The sequence below is a fragment of the Triturus cristatus genome, chromosome 9, assembly GCF_964204655.1.
Source record: "Triturus cristatus chromosome 9, aTriCri1.1, whole genome shotgun sequence".
NCBI classification, from domain to species: domain Eukaryota; kingdom Metazoa; phylum Chordata; class Amphibia; order Caudata; family Salamandridae; genus Triturus; species Triturus cristatus.
In genome coordinates, this window is record NC_140592.1 from 789921190 (window position 1) to 789941454 (window position 20265).

General features: G+C 42.0%; 1 protein-coding gene across 1 annotated transcript in view; it reads left to right on the plus strand.

The window, feature by feature from the left end:
- SLC38A6 (solute carrier family 38 member 6) overlaps window positions 1-20265 on the plus strand; it is a 393044-nt gene that overhangs the window by 98514 nt on the left and 274265 nt on the right. Inside the window, exon 5 of the mRNA XM_085626179.1 lies at window positions 3694-3733. Within this exon, the coding sequence (XP_085482305.1) occupies window positions 3694-3733 (40 nt within the window). The remainder of the gene's footprint in view (window positions 1-3693; window positions 3734-20265) is intronic.

Here is a 20265-nt window from a genome sequence, read left to right on the forward strand (position 1 = left end):
AGGGCACACTGAATACGCAACTGACTGAGAGGGAGTAGAAGTAGGCCTTAGGAGGCCCCAAAAAAGTGTCCAGGAATGTAGCCTTTAAACTGATGCAGTTTAACATACTCCATAGAACTTACCTTACCCCACACAGGTTGAATGTAGTGCACGGCAGAGAAAACCAGGCCTGCGCCAGATGCTCACAAATAGACGCTGACTTTGACCATATGGTATGGTCCTGTCCTGGGCTCAATGACTATTGGAATAGAATTGTGGACACCGTGAACAGGGTCCTGGCTAGTAATATGACACACTCCCCAGAAGTGTGCCTTCTGGGCCTGTTCCCGAGGCCCAAATCCAAAAGAATGGGACATAGGTTTGTAGACCTGGCTTTCCTCTTGACCAAGAGGAAAATAGCTCTCAGGTGGAAGGCAAAGATGTATCCTCTAGTAGTGGACTGGGAAAAGGATGTTTCCTGTTGGGCTTGAGCAGAGTAGAAAGCCTTGATTAGGGAGGATAAGATCACAAAAAGGCAAAAACCCTTGGCGGAACCTTGGGCAGATATACTGAGGGCGTTGGACAAACATAATGCGCCCGACCCAGATGAGCACAGCTGAATCTGAAGGAATGGAGGCGGCACATACCCCCTAAATACAAGATGACCATTGCAACACTATACCACCACCCAGATGACCCCTTCGGTTCACCTATTACCCGTCCTTGCCCTCGTCTGTTTTGGGCCCTTCTTGCTTTCCCCTCCTTGCAGCCCCCCCTCCCCCCCCGTTGGGGCCCCCGGTCCGATAGAAAAGCTAGCCAAACTGTTTCTGACGTACCTACTGACAGAGGACCCCTGGTTGATTTATATAAGTTTTAGTTGAGTATCTATATTATGGATGCATTGAGTTTGTTTTTTTCTTTTATCTTTCTCTTTAAGTTTCTGTATGGCAGCCATACCAACATTTTCAATACATGTAGATATGAGACAGTTATTACCGACGGCAGACCCAATCACTCCCTAAAATGTACCCTGCCACAGCAGAGATGTTATGCTCCCTATTGTAAATCTAGGAGACGACCGACACTCCAGGGAAGAACACTACAGGGAACAACGATGTGGGGAAACAACTACTGATTCAGTTGCTTACAAACAATGTACATTTGAGAAAGTTGTTTGGTATTGTCCTAAAGATCGTATTTCTGCTGTGGATATGAAACTGTATTGATTGTAACTAAGGTAATTTTACAAATGCCAATAAAACAGATATAAAAAAAAAGAAAAAAAAATCAATGTTCCCAGGAAGACAGGGGCACCACCAACTTGCAATTTTAAGTACTGTGGGGGTGGTAGGAAGTTCTGCAGAATCCCCAACAATGAATTTAGAAACTGACCCTAAGTTTCTGGGGTCATGAAATGCATCCCCCACCAGCTTTTATACACCCTTAACTCTGGAACTTTTGTTCTACAGCTTGGGAGTGCAGCAACCTCTAGAGGTTGGTTCACTGGGTGCATGTAATGTGGTATAAGAAAGATTCAAACACATGTAATGTTGGTTTTAAATTCTTATTTGACAGTATATTTGTGACATTAATTTGTGATAAAATCACATTGATTATTGATAAAGAATGATTTCATTTGGATATAATTACTGATTTCAATACTAAGCTAGTGTTTTTTAATATGCGGATTAACAGTCTTCAAGGGCCATATGTAGGAAGCCAAATACCGGTCGGTAACGGCCGATTTTCGGTAAATATCCCGTTACCGACCGGTATTTTGGCTTTTGCTATGTAGGGGGCATATTTCAGGATTCGGTAATTTACCGAATCGGTAAAATTACCGAATCGGTAATTTTACCGATTCGGTAAATACCGAATCCTGAAATGATATGTAGGGGGAGTGTCTCGTTGGTGTGGGGATTTGTTATTTACCACCAACTAAAAGTTGATGGTAAATGACAAATACCTGTAAAAAAGCATTTTTGTGCAATTTGAAGTGTGCAATGTGGCAGACATACATGCCCTTAGGGCATGTATGTGCGCCACATGTGCACACATGGACGAATCAGGGGTGCAACAGGGTGTCAATGTGACACCCTGCCACCCATGATGATGCCTCCCCCATTACCAATTCGGTATTTACCGAATCGGTAATGGCAACTGGCTTCCCATTCATTCCTATGGGCCTCCAGGCCCATAGGAATGAATGGGAAGCCAGTTGCCATTACCGATTCGGTAAATACCGATTCTAAAATACCGACATTTACCGAATCGGTAATAATTTACCTACATTACATTTACCGATTCATAAATACCGAATCGGTAAAATTCGGTATTTAAGAATCGGTAAATGTAATTTACCTACATATGGCCCCTAATGTGGTGACCTTGTGTCAAAGTCAGTAGGCTTGCCATAGGTCTGCTTTATTTAAAGTGATACCACCTATATTGTGATGTCCTATCTGGTTTAAATGGGGGGAATACTGTTATTGTGGGGGTCATGACCCGTTAGGGGTCAAATGTGATTTTCAGAATGTCACCAGAGGTATTTCTGTGCCTGATGTATATATTTGTAAATTAATGCGTAGTATTTAGTTGCGTGTGTGTGTGTTTGTGTGTGTGTGTGTAATAGATGTACTTTTCCTTTTCGATCAAAAACACACTGACTGGACAATCATTGAGTGTTGTTATTGCGTGCCAGGGAATTGCGATTAGTACCCCACACCACCTCCCATTAGTAGGCTGTGGACTGCTCTGCCTCACCACCCTGAGAGATTCAAGAGCAATGGGGTTCCCAGTGCGAAGAAATTGTGGACCTATTGCTTGCGCAGGCCTCACATCCTGCCCAACTAATAACCCAATTTGTTACACCAGACTTTAGACTAAGATCAGTAAAAGATTTCACATCTTCTATTTTTCTTTGAGGGTCTCGGAGTACATTTCTATCCAGATCTACCTGGTTCCATCCCTACGTCTTAAAGCAACGGAAGGCCCCTCTCTTCAAGCAAAACCTTGCTGCATTGAAACCACCCAGCTACGGAACACCCACTGAAGAGAATCTCTCCTCTTCCAGTCAATGTCGTCTCAGTCTGATAGGCCCTCCTTCATCCTGTTCAGCCAACAGTTTCTGAAAGCCTTACTCAGATCCTAATTCGTACAGTGTCCTCCCTCCCCTGCCCTCCATTACCTTTCCATGTTGTTGCCGATCAGTATTGTAAACTCTGCACAGGGCTCCATTAATTTGGCTCTAGCTTCATGTGCTATAAGTCATGTACAACATACCCTTTAAACATCAGGGTAATTTTTTCTTTTTTCAAAAGATTTCTAATATTTTGTGCCTTGCATTTGCTATTTCAAGCAGCATTTGCTATTTCAAGCAAACGTCAGGCGGAAGTAAGCTACTTTTACTTGATCATTTGGGGCATTCGTAGCCTGTCTGTATCAGATACAGTTTACACTCCAATATAATAGATGCATAGCTTTTTATTAACTGGAAAGTGATCCTAGCCTCCACCTAAACCGTGTTTTAAAAAAATCCTTTAAAGTTGATGGGGCATTTGGTATTGACTATATGATCATCGTTGATTACTAAATTAAACTTTAATGAATGTTTGCTTGAGTTCCAAAACATGCCAAAGAGCTGACTTGAAAATGCTGGCTTTTGTTAAAGATGCATTTGAAACAGTATATATATATATATTTTTTTTTATACAGGTTCTTGTTGCAAGTGCAATCTTAATCCAGAACATTGGAGGTAAGAAACCTATTTGAAGCATGCATTTAAAATAGAACAGGTAATAATTGCCTCGTATGCATCATCTGAGCTTGTTTGTACGCACCTGGCCTCAAACAAATTTCTGTCTGAAGCACATTTGAGCAGTGAGTAAGATGGTTGTATTCTTGCATAGCTCGTGCAATGTGAATTCCTGTTAAAACAGTTCAAGCTCTTTTTTTTTTATCTGTGTGTTCGAAAGTTTCTGGAAATTGGTGAATTGGGTGCCTGTCTATTTCTAACTTCGCCTTTTGCCACGCATTTTCTCGAATGATCTCCTCCCGGTCTTAATGGTTCACAACCATGATAATTGTAGAGCCTGTTGTCTTCCTTTGTGAAGCCCATAGGGGCATCATCAGTTAACAGCATGAACATGTTCTGTCCATAAGCTCCTCTTTGAATAATTAGAGAGGTTTTGCCATCTAGGTTACTAGGAAATTGTTCAGGTCACATTCCTGCATCTTCTGGTACTCTCAGTTCCCTCACCCTCTATCAACTTTGTTTTATTGATTTTCTCAAACAAAACTGAACATAAAAGAAGAAAGGAACAAGCAGTGCAATAAAATACGCATTACGGTTCGACAAATATATTGTCCACTCACGTCCAGCCCGCAACTCCACATCTAGAATGATACAGGGACAAGCAGAGCACTGAAGTCATGAATAGCACACAATAAGAAGAGCGAAACAGCGCTTCCAAGGCATCATCTCACCACATGGAGCTATCAAGAGGGCTGATCTTGACATATTAAGCCAACTTGGCTCGCACAGGGCAGTATCTATCCATCACTCCTCAACATCCAAACCCTCTCCAAGCTAGAGTCTCCGTCTTCGTTAAAGGCTTTGAGCATCAATCCCCAGGCCATGATATCATCCTCAGCTTTTTCATCAATATGCGTGAGGTGCATCTGGGCCTTCTCTGCAGCCCGCCACTCACACAGGTCCCTGTGCCATAAACTCAATTGTGGCAGTCTATCACTCATCCACCTGATGGCAACCCTTTTCTTAGCCAGAAGCAACGCAAGCAGAGGAAGCTTGTAAGGGATCTTGGGACTCCTGGGCTTCACCATCACTCCCAAAAGACAAGCCAAAGGTGTATGGGGAATCTCCAGACCTGTTCCCCTTACTATAACCGGTACCACCTCCTTCCAAAAGTCCAGCAACCCTGTACAGATCCAGGCGAAATGTAGCCCCTACTTCCCACAACGTACACATCCAGCACCCCCTCGAGGGGTCTATTCTATTCAGCTGCTTAGGGGTCATATATTTGTGATACAAAAAATTAAAATGTAACAGTTTGAACCTGTGGGGTTACCCTCATCACCAATCCGGGGGCACTGGTCCAAACCGCATTCGCAATAGGCTCACCCAGGTCCTCTGCCCAAGCACCCGCACAGCGCACTCGTGGTTTCCATATCTGCCCATACTGCGCCATAGAATAAAGTAGTGAGATGTCTCCCATCTCCCTCATCTTGCGACCCACCCAGCACATGTGAGGGTCAAGGCAGCTCCAGAAACCCAGCCCATACCTTCCTCGTAACACACTCCAGTTTTGCATAGTAAAGAAAGTGTCCCTGGCCCACCCCAAGGTCTCCTGTGCCTCCTGAAATGTACGGCCTCCCCCGTATACAGATTCCCCACCACTGCACCCCTCCCCCCCAACCTCCTCAAGTCCATGGACATATTGTTGTCTACTGCCTGAAATGGGGCCATGTCTCACAGGTTAATCTCTCTATCGAACAGGGCCCTACATGGCACTCTAGTGACCACCGTCTCCCATACCCTCGCAGTCTGGCACACCAGGTAAGGCACCTTGTGGTCAGAACGACCCCTCCTCCTCCTCTCTTATTATTAACTGTGCAAGAGTGTCTCCCCCAACATGTTCACATATAATCTCTTCTCCCAGTTGTCGGAGTCTGTTAACCGTTTTGCCGTGTGCTGCAGTGTGGCAGCATAGTAATAATGCCGAATGTCCGGGAGGGCCAACCCACAGTCCTCCAAGTCACATTTAAGTATGGAGAGCGCAACCCTAATGCGCTATCCCACCCACACCAGGGAGATGAGCAAGCTGTCCAATGGACGAAAAAAATCTGGCCATAGCGTAAACCATGCGTTCTGAAAAACCTCTTCGCACCTGCCCCATCACACACGGGGGGAGTCCAGACCAGAAACGGAGGACCTCAAGCTTTCCAGCAGGGTATCAATATTTAGGCGTCGGAAAGTGGACTCATTGTGAGCTACCCTCATACCCAGATACCGGAACCCCTCAGTCTCCCGATGGAGCCCCAGCTCCGGTAACCGATCCCAAGGTACCCCGATCAAACTCCTCCATGGAAATAGCAGTGACTTTGGAACATTAACCTTAAACCTGACACCTGCCCATAGGCAGTGAGCAAGTCCATCAGAATCGGTATAGAGTGACTCAGAGTATGAACGTAGACTAAGGCGCCATCCGCATATAATGAAACCACATGTAGGGAGGACCCAACTTGAATCCCCCAGTGCCCCAGCCTCTGACGCAATAACAAGGCGAGTGGTTCTATAACGAGAGCAAAAAGGAGACCACCTGCCTCGTACCCTGCCCAACCACCCACAGCTCCGATAGGTCATTACCAACAAGAACACGCACCATGCAACCAGTGTACAAAAGATGCACCCAGCCACGAAACACAGGCCCAAAGCCCATACCGTGCCAACACTGCCTGCAAGTATGCCCACTCAACCATTTCAAAAGCTTTTTCTAAGTCTAGCAACACTAGAGCCAACTGCCCGATCATCCCCGGGGGTCTCAAGGAGCACATGAGTGAGCCTGCACAAACTGAAAGCAGTGTTACATGCTGGCAAGAAGCCACACTGATCTGCATGCACCAACCCCTGTATGATCCCTACCAGTGTGGTTGCAAGCAGTTTGCATAACATTTTGACATCTGATTACAGCATTGTCAGTGGCCTATACTTCAAGAGTTCCGCGGCATCCCCACCTGGCTTAGGAATAAGGCAAATGATCCCCTCCCATCCCCACCTGGCTTACGCATAAGGCAAATGATCCCTTCCCTCATGGTGGCCGGAAGAACACCAACCGTACGCGCCTCCTGAAACACCTCCAGGAGTTTATCCTTAAGTACTGTGGAATATATTTGATAAAAGTCCATGGGGAATCCATCTTCACCAGGGTCCTTAGATCTGTTAAGGCTTTAATGGCCTCACCCAGCTCCTCTGTTGTGATCTTCCTCTCCAATTCCTGTGCCAGGTCCGCGGTGAGAGTGGACAGCCCCACCATATTTAAAAATTGTTCAGTTGCCCCTCGTGCCTCACCCCATCTGCCCGATACACCCGCCAGAGGTGTCCAACAAAGAAATCCAAGATAGCCTGACCAGCAGTTACCAATTCCCCATCCACCGAGCAAATATGGAGAACAGGGAGGATCTCCTCCCCCCTAAGAATCCATGCTAGCAACCTACCAGACTGGTCTCCCTCCCTGTGATGGCGCTGATGGTATGTGCGTAATGTGCATCTATCTAGAGAGTCCTAAAGCCTCAACACCCCTCTACGGAGCCGAAGTTCCTCAGTCTGTGCCTCCGGCAAGGATTGCGTTACAACAAACAAATGATGGACGGAATGCTGACAATGCAGACATTCTCCCCCAGTCAAGAGATCCGGCAAGGATTGGTCAGATCCCTGGAGCTCGTCAGGTGGTGCACCTGCCTTACCAGATCCGTCTCCAGCAGTCTCCAGACCCCACAGGTAGTACCTATTCCATCCCCCCTCATAACCACTTTAAGGGGCTCTCAATCCAGTGCTCTAGAAGTGTTCAACCCCCAATTGACCTTAACTAAGTCCGTACGAGTGGTTCCCAGTGCATCCTGGCACAAGTTCCCTTACATTTTTAGCTGTCCTATAGTCTTCCATCAGTTTCAGGTTACAATCCGCTTAACTCAAGACTGTGATTGCTCCATCTCGCATTGAGGTTAGGTCTGCCTCTATTTAATCTTTGTCGCCTGGTCTTTCCTGCACTCAGGCTTCAGTCTGTTACTTTTTGTTTGAAAACTGTCACCATCTCTTGGAGTTTATCAATTTTAGTATTAAAAATTAACATGTTCTTAAAAATCCTTTCCATACCTTCTTATCTACCAACAGTAGCCCTTAGGAAGCGGTAGGACCTAATATTCCCATGTACCACTTGTATAAGGCAGTACACCTCCTCTGGGTAAGGAAATCCAATCATTCTCTTTTAAGTTTTGCTTATTTTGCTTAGACCTATTGTAGACTGGTTACTAAACTCTTATGTTAGCTAGCTGAGGCTTTGAAGCACTTTACCAACTCCCTTGCAAGATGGCCCCGGCCCGTACCATTTTAAGTTGGGCAATATATACCCAATGCCTTATTTCCTTGATTCACTAGGCTCCTTCAGAGCTCCAAAAGCTGATAACCTCAAGTTTCCCTTTGTAAGCTATGCTTTTCCTTGGGATTGCACGCCAACAGTTTATCTCCCCTGGCCGCTCTCCAAGTTAAGGGGTTCCTTTGATCACACCCTCTTTCATAGTGGTGAGCACTTGTCTGGACGCAACAGTTTCTCATTCTTCTTTTGTCAAAACTGCCAGAAGCAAGAGAGATCCCGGTATGGAACTGAAGGAAAAACCATAGGGAGAGAAGTAGTATGTCCAACATCCCTGTTTGCTGTTATGAAACTGTATGTCGCAGAGACACACAGAAGATTCTTGTGAACAGTCTTTATTTCAAAGGCTCCCGGGTCCCAGTTAGCAAATATTACCACTCCTGATAGGCATATTTTACAGCCAAGAATTCCCTCTCAAGAACAGAATCATTTAATTCACAGAGAGAAAAAATGTAGGGAAGCCAACATATTGGATGTTCTAAATTTTCATCCTCTTGTTTCTGCATCAAAATTGCTCCAGTGATCTATGGGAAGCATCAGTTTTAACAAATTCCTTTGTTTGATCCAGATGCAGTAGAATCGGCACTTGGGGAAGTCGCTTGTTAAATCTTGGCAAGCTTGCTCTGCTGCCTCATGGCAAGAAACTGCATTCATTAAATTTTCATTCTTGAGAGCTCTGAAGATGTTACTGTGATATCAAACAAACTACAATAAATTGACCATAAAAAGTAGCAAACCAAAAAAAACATTTGATTTATTTGACTGTGGTTGGAGTTGGTTAGTCAATAATTGCAAAAATGTTTTGCATCCAAATAAATGTCTTGTGATGTTAAAAGAAAACCCAGATGTTAGTTTATTTATGCAGTTTTATATAGGTCAACTTGGCCTAAGGACATTAGAGTGCTTTACTGAACATCAGATTACACTGCACAAGATGAGATATTTGTAGTTTTTTTTTAAGGTACAGGGAGATTAATTGAGTCTTAGAATCATAGGATGTTAAGTCAACGGGGGGACTCGAACCAGATAATCAGTCGTTCCGTTTCAACTTACATTTCTCAGTTTTACAAAAGGGATGGTGTCATCTCAGCCTGGCCAGAACTGAAGTGACATGCATTTTATGGTCAACAGGACTCTGACAAAAAATGTGTACATTGTCTAGGTGCATTACCACATATTGGTTCAAGATATCCGTGAATATGTGATCCTAGAATCTTTGATACATTGCTGGGACTTTGCACAACCACAAAGCGCGACCTGATATTCAAAATACCAAAATGGAATATGGAATACAGTCTTCCATTCTTCTGCAGATCTTGTTCTAAGTAGATGATAAACTCCCTGTAGATCAAGCTTAGCGAACATGGTGGCACCTCAAACACTTTCCAGAAGGTACATCTAGCCTTGATTGTGACCTTATTGAGCCCTCGATAATCAATAGGGAGTTATAATTTATTACATTTCTTTGAGACAAAAAACAATGAAGACATTTCTGGGGAAGAAAATAAAACTATTAATTTATTCTGTATATGTTCCCAGACCTATTCTTTAAGTGTCTTTCTTTCTCAGACAAAGACTGTAAGCCTCGGGTTCAATGGCAATGGTGCAATCAAATTCTGTATGTGATGTTAGAGAAAACCCTGATTGGCTTTTTAAAAACATCAGCATCATTTTGATATTGTTGCTTGAATCAGTGCTACCAAAGCGATAGTAGCATTCTTCGACTCGCCTTGATTTCGTCAATAGGAGCCTAATAGTCTCTAGAAGAAAGGCATTATTCATGTCACAATTGAGAAGACATGCAAGTTGTTCTGGTAGCCAAGTTAATATACCGATTGTGACTAAGTAGCCACAGTACACCAAAATATTACTGCACAATTAAGAGAAGAGTTACTACCCAAAGATAATGTTTCTTTATTATTTCCAAAAGAAACCATCAATGACATTGTTTTTTTCCCTTTACTTAACCAGGAGGCTGAATGTGTTCCATTAACAGGCTGTACATGCTCCAACATCTTCTTTGAAACTCATGGAATTTAATTCTTCTGGCCCATTTATCACGAACATACATTCCACAAGCACCCCTATTAAGCAGTGATGGAACCTGAGACACAACAAAGAGAGACTAGCAGAAGGAATAATTGAGACTTGGATTCTCTATGAGACGATTCAACAAAACGGAGCCATTAACCACCCATCTTGTTCTCCCTTACAAATGTTCTAACTTTTCCCTTATTACGGGCTAATAGGGTAAGCTGTGACCAAATGAGCATCTTGCAAACATTAAGGAGTAGGCCAGCACTTCTCCTGCAGTCTCTTTGGGCTTCAGACAGTGGTCTCCTAGCAAATCTAATCTTGGTTTTTTAAATACTTTATTATCTGCAGATCTCAACTTATTCGTCTGAGGGTAGAAGGCTTGAGACACTTGAAGCAGACCAGCCCTCAAATCTTCTGTGTCTCATTCTTGCGTTATAGCAGACAATGTTATGTGGCCCTTTTGTACTAACTTCGACAAGGACCATGGTCGAGCTTTATGCACCAATTCACCCTTAATCTCTTCCTGGAGTTTCCGCCAAGTGTCAGCTGGGTTCTTTCCACCCAGGTGCTTTCAGTAGAAAACTGTTGAAAATAGGTTGTATAAGAGAGCACATCAGTATCCGATTGCTGGGTGTCGCAGAGTGCCTCTTCAGCAGAGTATTCTTTAGCAGGCCTCTCAAAAACTTTAATGAACTTGGGAAGGTAGAATAATTATCCAACTATTGGAGTGGCCCAAGGTAAGCCTGCCCCAGAATGACTGACAATAAGGTATACAGTCTTGGAGGTATTCAAATTGAGCTGGACAAAGGAATATGTGGACCAGAAGAGAACCTAGAAGTTTCTTAAGTATAGTTAGATCTCCCAAAAATTGAAGAGTACTTGAACTAACCACAGGAAGACCGTGAGCAGCCACTGTCTACTGAGATTACGTTCTTGCTTCATAAGCTGTTACAGACTTGAGCTTCTTGTTGTAAGGCTTCTTCAAGTTCCTGCATAAAGATCTATATTAGTATCTGGGTCAAGGAGTTGTTTGTGTCGCAATCCGTCAAACACTGAAGCAACGGTTGCACCCTCTTCTCTAATCAAAGCTGCCAGAAGGACGACTCCTTCCTGTACCCATTTTGTTGCTTTAACACCTAGGAATATCATGTGGAAGCAACAGGTATCTATTTAAGGCAGCAATGATTGGGGTGAGGTGTGGGGGGAGGAGTGGGAGGGGGAAGACATTCATAATAAAAAATGTCCAGACAGACAGGATATCCAAAGTAGAGAATTTTTGAGGTAGCAGGCACTCCCAAAATCTAGAGTAGATAGGACTGAATCCAACTGGAGTTGGATTCCAGGAGATGGAGCAGGTCTACATGAACAGAGGCAGGATTCTAGAAGCAGGTAACCAGGTGGTAAACCCTCTACCACACATATTGGAGTGTTTTCAGTCCATTGTACTGAGAGTTCAAGATCCAATTTATAGGGTTAAACAGGAAGCAAGCAGTAGCCAAAGTGATGGGGTGGGCCAGAGGAGGGAGGGCGGTTGGGAGGGGAGAGGGTGGTTCGAGATGAAAAAATAAAAATTAAAAAAACTTTCCTGAACTCCCTTCTGCCGTCTCCTGCCGCACCGCGCTCTTTCTGCTTCTGGGCACAGGCACCCAGACTGCAGTGTGGCCAATCCTGAGGCTGCATGAAATCGGAGTCGGGATTGGCCTGAGCGCTGGCAACTTGCTCTCCCAGGCAGACTGGGAGCCTGTGCCTGCTCTTTCCAGCCTCAGCAACACAGCTGGGGCTGGAGAGAGCTTCACTGCGCATGAGGGTTATGTCTGGACTAAGACGGCTAGCCAAAACCTCATGCGCAGTGAAGGGCGTGCACTACGACTCCCCCACCAGCAGTGTCATCCCGTGGACCCGCCCCCAGGGCTCATCAGAGTCCTGAGTGCAGGTCCAAGGAATAAAATAAAACGATAATAAAATGGGTTTAAAACCCATTTTATTATCGTTTTTTTTTTTTTTAGCATGGTGGCAGGGGGACGGCTCTCCTCCGCCCTAATGGAGGGGCTGCCAGTGGAAGTAGATACAAAAGGAAGCATGACAGATTAGAAAGTGATTGTTTGGGAGGAACCAGACTTGTCACTTTCTGTTTCTTCAAAGAAAGTATGACCAGGAGCCTCTTGCGAAAGTAGGATTTTTGTAGACATGGACTGAAAAGGAATTTAAGAAAAAGTGTTGGAAATAGGATTAAAAGTAACACACTAGCTGAAGTGGTCTTGATGACCCTTCGAGATTGAAGAATGTACATAGAGAGTTAAAGTAGCTTACAAGGGGAGGTGGTTGCTTGCTGGGACAAACGTAGGAGTATGCCTCCTGAACGCTGCAAAGGACAGAGCGACTTCTGCAATCTGTGGACCACTGCCGAAGTGAGATCTCATTGTCTGCTCGTCATAACAGTGCTTCACACTCTGCAACCACATCTGGTCTTCTTTCCATTGCACTCTAGAATTTTTGCTTGCCTCAGTGATCAATGAAACATTTCCTCATTGCGTGGCCCGTGATTAGTCAGCGTCTGTTCTAAAGGACACATCCCACCAAATCTGCAATCAGATGTGAAGAGTTCACATAACATTTAGGTCAGATTTCTGTACTTAATGAGTTGATCGGCTCTTATAAAATTCAAGTCTGTTCTAGAGACAGAAACTAAGTTATTGGTGCATTGTGTCTGAAATAGAAATAGAGATATCAAATCACTCAACGATTTTTAATTTACATATTTAAAGTGCTGGCTGTAAAGTCATTGGATATCATATTGTTCACAATTTTAATTTAACAAGTGAGCAAATGTTATTGCAAGAACGTCTGCTGTTCAGTTAGACAGCAACAAATTTGCTCCTTTCCCTTTGGTGGATTTGTATTAGTTGTATTAAGCTGCTGAACTCTTTACTGATTTAGACTCTGTTTTAGTTTTGCCCTTGTCGTTCAACAGTACTGTGCAGCAACGGAATTGGATAACATGTCCTTGATTTCCTTCGAGAAGGGTTTGTATAAAGGATCACCTCCCCGGTGGCATTTTGTTTTCCTGGAACCTACAGGAATTGCTCGAGGAGCACTGAAACAGCCAGTGGCCCCTAATTATGTGTGACAAGCAGGGCAAGAGGTTCTTATAGAAATCGAAGGGACTGGAGGACATTCTTTGCAAGAAGGGAATTTTGAGTTTTGTTACTCTCTAGGAACATTTAATTTCAGAGACAAGTCAGGTGAGAAAATATATATATATATATATATATATATATATATATATATATATATATATATATATATATATAGGTCCTATGGAAAAATGCATGGGGAAAACGCGTTTTGGGACCCCCCTTTTTTCTCGGCCCCCGCTTGCCGAATCACCCCGAGACTTTCAGGGTAGGAGCGGAGCGTAGCGCCCCACCTATTTTGAAAATTTTGCGAGGATTCGTGGACCGGCGCCAAAGTTATTCAAAATAGAATGTTGCGGATTTCCTATGGAAACGTGGTCCTAACTATAACTACCTACTGGCGACCGCCAGTAGGTAATATATATATATATATATATATATATATATATATATATACACACACACACACGCTAAAATATGATCTAAATCTTACAGAAATGTACATACGATAACAGTGCACAGTAAACATATGAAAAAGCATCCTACTATTAGTATGGTATGTGGGAATTTTAAGGAATTTGTTTATGAGCTTCAATTTAAGCATGTTCTTCGAAAAATCATAAGTTTTTTAATAAATAATCAAAATTAAAACATTGCTAGCATTGACGGTTATGACATTTAAGTTTGTTGACAGTTATTTTCAACAAGGCTTCATTTCCCTTTTACTTATTCTATAAATGATGGTTGCTGAGAGGGTCATGACTGGCATCGCCTTTTACCCTTTCGCCACCTCAGCCTTTGGTGGGGGAAGGATGGTTATCTCCGGCCTACAAGCCTACCACCATCTCAGGGTCTATTTTGGGGCCAATGTACACACCTAATGCATCCAACGTTGTTTCAGGAGTTGTGCTAATATGCAAGTGATCCGATGTGAATTCAGGTGCAGGCCATAACCTAGCAAAACTGTTTGCACCTCTTTGTGGGTAGGCAGCCACTTGCTCAGGACGCCTGTTCCATTTAGAACAGTTGGATCTCAGTTTTCCATTTTGTGCATATTGCAATTGGGTGTTACACAATATATTTGTCCATCACACCAGATCTGTTCCTTTGGCATGTGCCATCTCTAAATAAGTGACTGGTCCCTCTGATTTCTTTTTTTGTATCCTTGTCCAAAGAACCTGGTTTCCACTTGTTGTTTTGAAAAGATGGTCACTGCCTAAGTTGCCTATACCCAGTTTGGTGGCAGGTGCCCAGCCTCCCAAGCTTCCTACTCCTCCATTTGTTGTTTGGGGGTAAGTAGTCCAATCCACCACCCCTGCTCGTTTGTTATTTCAGGCACGTGGCTACGATCTATTCTCCTCCATTTTATGTGTGCCCCAGAGTCCACCTTCATTAATTATATGCCCAGCACCCGACTCCAGCCTCTTCGCATGTCTTTAATCACCAATATTTTAAGATCAACTCTGAAAGTCTGATAGAGAAGGGACATTTTGTCACATGCCAGCTTACCTCTGAAAAGTTGACGAACTGGTGAAGCTGGACTGCCAGTCTATGATCTGCAAGCTGAGAACAGATACTTTCCTGGCCCCCTCCACGCAGCCACTGGGCAGACTCTTTTATTGAGCCTGCTATTGGTAAGCTGGTTGGGCTGAGTCTGGGGCATTCAGACTCCACACTAGTCAGTATGAGTTATCTGTGTTTCAAACCAATATCTATTACTGTACTGCATAGCTAGGCAACCTCAACGATCTGACAGACTTGGGTCAACACTGTGGTCCCCACATCCTGCCCCAGTTATGAACATGATCTCTAATCATTACTCACTTCTATGTACATGCACTGCTGTCTAGCTGCCTGGCTATATTTGTGATATATACATGCCAATGCCCTTACCAAAAGCTCTTTATAGCTAGTAGAAAATATGTGTTGGAATTCTGCAGCCTTAGTGAAAGAAATAGAAAATAGAGTGCGATGTCAGTCATGTACTGTCTTGCAAAGCTGGGCTGTCTGTTCAAACCACTTTTCATTTCTGTTAAAGAGCTTCTATGCACTTATTCTTGTGTGCTTCTAGTCCTTTCTCTCTTTAGTCTTGATATTGATTTTAAATTGTTGTTCTTGAAAAAATGCTTCTCCATTGGGCGGTCCCTTACACCTTTACTGAAGTTGGGCAAGTAGAAATTGACTGTGCCATTGATCTTGGCAAAGATGAGCCTGACTCATGGTATTGCTCTGATCCATTCTTTCAGAGGCACTTACTCAGCAGTTATTATTCAACCCACGGGACTAATGAGTGGTCATTGGCCAGGCATCAACAGAAACTGCCCAGTTGACCTGTCTTGATGATGATAGGCGTGCCATCTAAGGCTCCGCCCTGTGCGTACCTAGGCCTGAGGTTAGGAAGCTTTCTCCCCGCCCCTTATATGTGACAGTGGATTCAAAAGCTACAGAGTAGAAGAATTTGGAGCAGAATGACATTGTAACTGTGTGGCCAGGGAGAGCGGGATGTTCCAACTCCGTTATTCTGTTGAGTAGACACAACACACATAGTGCTACTCTGCAATATGGACTATGTATTATGCCCTATTTGTATAGTACAAACCTATCTGAAAGGCAGCTGTGCACATTACAGAGCCAAGCACTCAGAGGCTCATGCTCCCACTTGAGTTTCTTGACTATAAGTAACACTGTTAAGTTGTGCACCATTAAAATTATGGTCTTATTGACATTCTCCAAATGCTAAACCGTGACCAAGAACAGCAGTTCCTCTGTAATTTGTACTGGTATGGGGTCCTCTTATATAACCTTCAAATAGGATGCTCGAGTGACTAGCAAACAGGCCACTAATCCATTATCATATATTTCACTCATTGTATGCACTCATTTTAATTTTCAGTTACAAATTTGGTTTTGCAGCAGATCAGTGTTCAGTGCATTTCCTGGTATATCGCCACATTTTTAAATCTATAATTTCGTCCTAACTTTATTTGCGATATATTTTATTTGGGAGGGTTACAGCTGCATTAAAGTGACAGTAACAAGAGTAATGAAAGCATAATTTCCAAAAAATTATAATGTGTAGCACTAATGAAGGCAAAGAAAAATGTATTATCGAGCAAATTGGGAAAAAATTATAAGAATGCTATGCAAAAAATATTAAAAAAAAATTAAGGTTGCATAATAGAGAATTGTTCATCACGGTGCATAGTAGCAGAGGAAGCTTGCGAAATTTACATAAGCGATATTTCATAAGTCAGCTGATAACCCATGCAGAGGAGTTTTGGGAAGGCTTCATGAGGACTAGTTAAGCTCTCTGCAGGTAATTCCCTATAAAAGGATAAGGCTAATATCCTTCCTGACTTTGATGAGAGCGGCAGGTCTGGACAGTTTACCGGCAATTAATATTAAAACAAATCCCGACTGGTGGGCTACTTGTTTTTCCAATGGTGATTATTTCAACAACTGAAACCAGAATTTTTCCGGATAGTTGGTAAGGTACGATGATCAAGCTTATTCATAAGAAAAATGATCCATTTTATCCAAAAAATCAATTTGATAGAAGTAGGTACAAAGCTTTAATTCAAAGATATCCTGTTATATATGAAGATTTGGTTAGAGATAAACGATATTGTCCCAATCGAGCAGGGAGGTTTTAAAAAGGGTCCATCGATCCTTGTTTTTGTCTGTGGGCAATGGGTCGGAAGGTTATAGAAACCTCAGGTAACCTTTTCTGTTGCTTTGTTTATTTTCTCTGTGCGTTTGTTTTAGTCAAAAATAATATTGGCTGTGCGAAATTAAGGAATGTGGATATCCCAAATTTTCTTTTGGCTGTTCTAAAAGGACTTCATCAGGAGAACTGGGCAAGGGTGGAACTTGCTATGAATGGCTTACAGTTTAGGAAGATCTCAATAGAAAATGGTTTGAGGCAAGGGTGCGTTTTAGCACTAACCTTATGTTCCATGTATTTCAGCGACCTATCAACAGTCTTGCGGGAGGCCCAGGCCTTCTCCCCAAAATTGGGCCAACACATGTACCATGTCGCCTGTATGCAGATGATCTGGCGATTGTTGACCATATACAGATGAGGATCTAAATGAAACGCCAAGCTTTTAATAATTACTTTGTAGCAGGTGCTTTAACTATTAATCTGAAGAAAACTAAAATAGTGGCATTCAGGAGTGAAAGGCAAGTCTGCTAATTGGTAATTTGGGGATTCGAATTTTGGAAGAGGTTACTTCATATAAGTACTTTGATATGATATTTAATTAATTAAATTGCAAACAGTCCCTGGAAGTCTCAGGACAGGTTTTGAAAACAGTAGGGGACCTAAAGTAGTTTAAAAGGGATTTCGGAGGATCTTCTCTGGTGCCGTTCTATACAGATTACAGGTTGATTGTCCCTCCACAAAGCTTATATTGGGCTGAACTTCTATGCGCTCTGTACTAACCAAAGCTGGGACAAGAGCAAAGGAAAATGTCTAAAAAAAGAAAAATTGGGCTCCCTTAAGGTGTAATAATACAAGCGGTAAGAATTGAATCTAGCTTACACTCCTGAAATTACTTGGCATGGAAGCTAAATTTGAGCTTCTGGTATAAACAACTTCCGGCTCCAGGGCACAAAATTTAAAATTGTGGATTTTATAGTTGAGAATCATATGTTCCTTTAGAAAAAAGAACTAAATGAAATTTGTGTGAGGGAGTTTAGTCTCACTGATTTAAGTTATTTGGCCACAAAGAGGTCTACTCGTTATTTACTAGAATCCTGGCTGAAAAACTCTGTCTATCCATATCCATCTGAGCTGGTCAACCCACAGATGCATATGTCTTTATTGAAATTTAATGAAACCTTCAACCTTTTATATGTAATTACTAATTCAGTACGTGGTTTATTGGATGAGGACGGTCTATGTTCATGTGGATTGCAAAGTTAGAATTTTAATATATATTTATTCTTTGTATATATTTTATTACTGTGAGACACTTATTTATAAGTATAGGGCTCAGTAGAGATGCAATTTGATTGATTTATGCCATTACATTTTTTGATGTAGCTTGTACAGTGGGAAGATATATAAAGGTAGCTCTTGGCTAATGGTAATATATGATTGTTTTGTATTTTTAGTGTGCACTACTGTTTTTTTATGTGATTTATATATTATGCTTTTTTTGTTGTTACTACTACTACTATGAAAAGTATAATATTTAAAAGAAAAATATACCAGATAATTCAAAATAGATCAGTATACAAGTAAGGTGTTATGATTTGATATATATATTTATATATATATATACACACACACATATATATATATATATATATATATATATATATATATATATATAAACATTTTGATGTTTGTGGTGTATGCTCAAACATTAAATAAGTAAATAAGTGTAAGCAAAATTTAAAAGGTAAAACATTATTTAAATAATGGTACATCTACCTAGCAGGCCGAAATTATGGTAGTCAAAATTTATTAATCTAAAATTGTGGATGGCCAATTAGTGACATGCAATCCTGTTTTCAACTGCTTTGAAGAAATTGGCAGCAGTACAAAGAATACAATCCAATGTTATTCAAATTTCATTCAGTTGTTTTGTAAAACGTTTTTGAGCTAGGATGATCTCAGAAGTTGACATACACAATATATAAATAATATTATTACTCATTAAGAGGTTTAGCTAAGATTTTATGGAGACCAACCAGGGACACACTGGTTCCTCCTGAAAATAGCTCCTTGGAGAGCATACAACACCTGACGTTGCCCTGCCCATTGACAGTAAGGAGCATTTACTTGATCAGCTTTCTTTATCATGGTTGCAACAGATTAGTGGTCTTTAAAAATTGAGTTTTGTATTTCTTTTCTGTGTTAATGACATTTTACCTCCTATATATCTTTTGTACTGTTTATCTGTGGGTTATGCACAGTTTTTTAGCAAGATGTATTTTGTTCACCTACAAATGCTACAGAGCACTCAAGGTGTTGCATGATGAACTATATCAGCACCATATTCACGTTAATGTATTTTAATGCAGTCGGCTTCAACCCACCATCCTACAGGACCGGTTTAACTGTACAAAACACAAGTATCCCTCATATCGAAGACATGGCTATATTCGCATTGACACACCCTCGACAAAACTTTACACTAACAAAATACACATAATTATCAAACCCAATGCAACAGACAGAACGTATCACAAACATATAATTGCACCGATATATCACATAGTTGGATTTCAACTTGATCAAAACCGCACTGACCACCTAGAAACAACATACAATATAAAGTTTTAGACAGAACACCAAACACACCTCCCACACAGCTCAGATATGTCAAATAAATGGGTATCCATGTGCTTAAAGCAACACAAACTCCACTGATTCTTCTCGCTCGAACTATCAACAGAATAAGTTAAACTTAACTCTTTAGACCGACTAAACACAGTTCAGGTATCCTGTAGATGTATATCAATGCTCTTCAGCACAACTACTAACTCCAGTTGAGGCGCTTCCATAATCATATGCAAGGCAATTGACGCGTCTTTTACCCCGACAGCAACAAACACTTTGATAAAACTCCGCGTTACACCCATTAAACTCCATCATATTTCCATCTGTCAATTATTAAAACACACCTGTTGGAAAAAACTACATAAACCACTAAACACTGTTAATGCCACAGCTCATAACCCCTGATTTATGGCGGAATCCTCAAAGTCTGGCTGACAGGATACTCTTTTAAGAGTAGCCTTGCATGAGAGTTCGGGGTAGACCTTTGCCATGAAGAGTAGGGTCAGTACTCGTTTCCATAAGGTGAGCCTCTATCTAGATTAGCATTGTGAGCAAAAATAGATTGGCATGCTACCCAGAGCGTTTACGAGTGTTTTAAGACTATTGCCAATTATTCCTCCCATCAACCTTTTTGTCTCAGAAGATACCGTACATT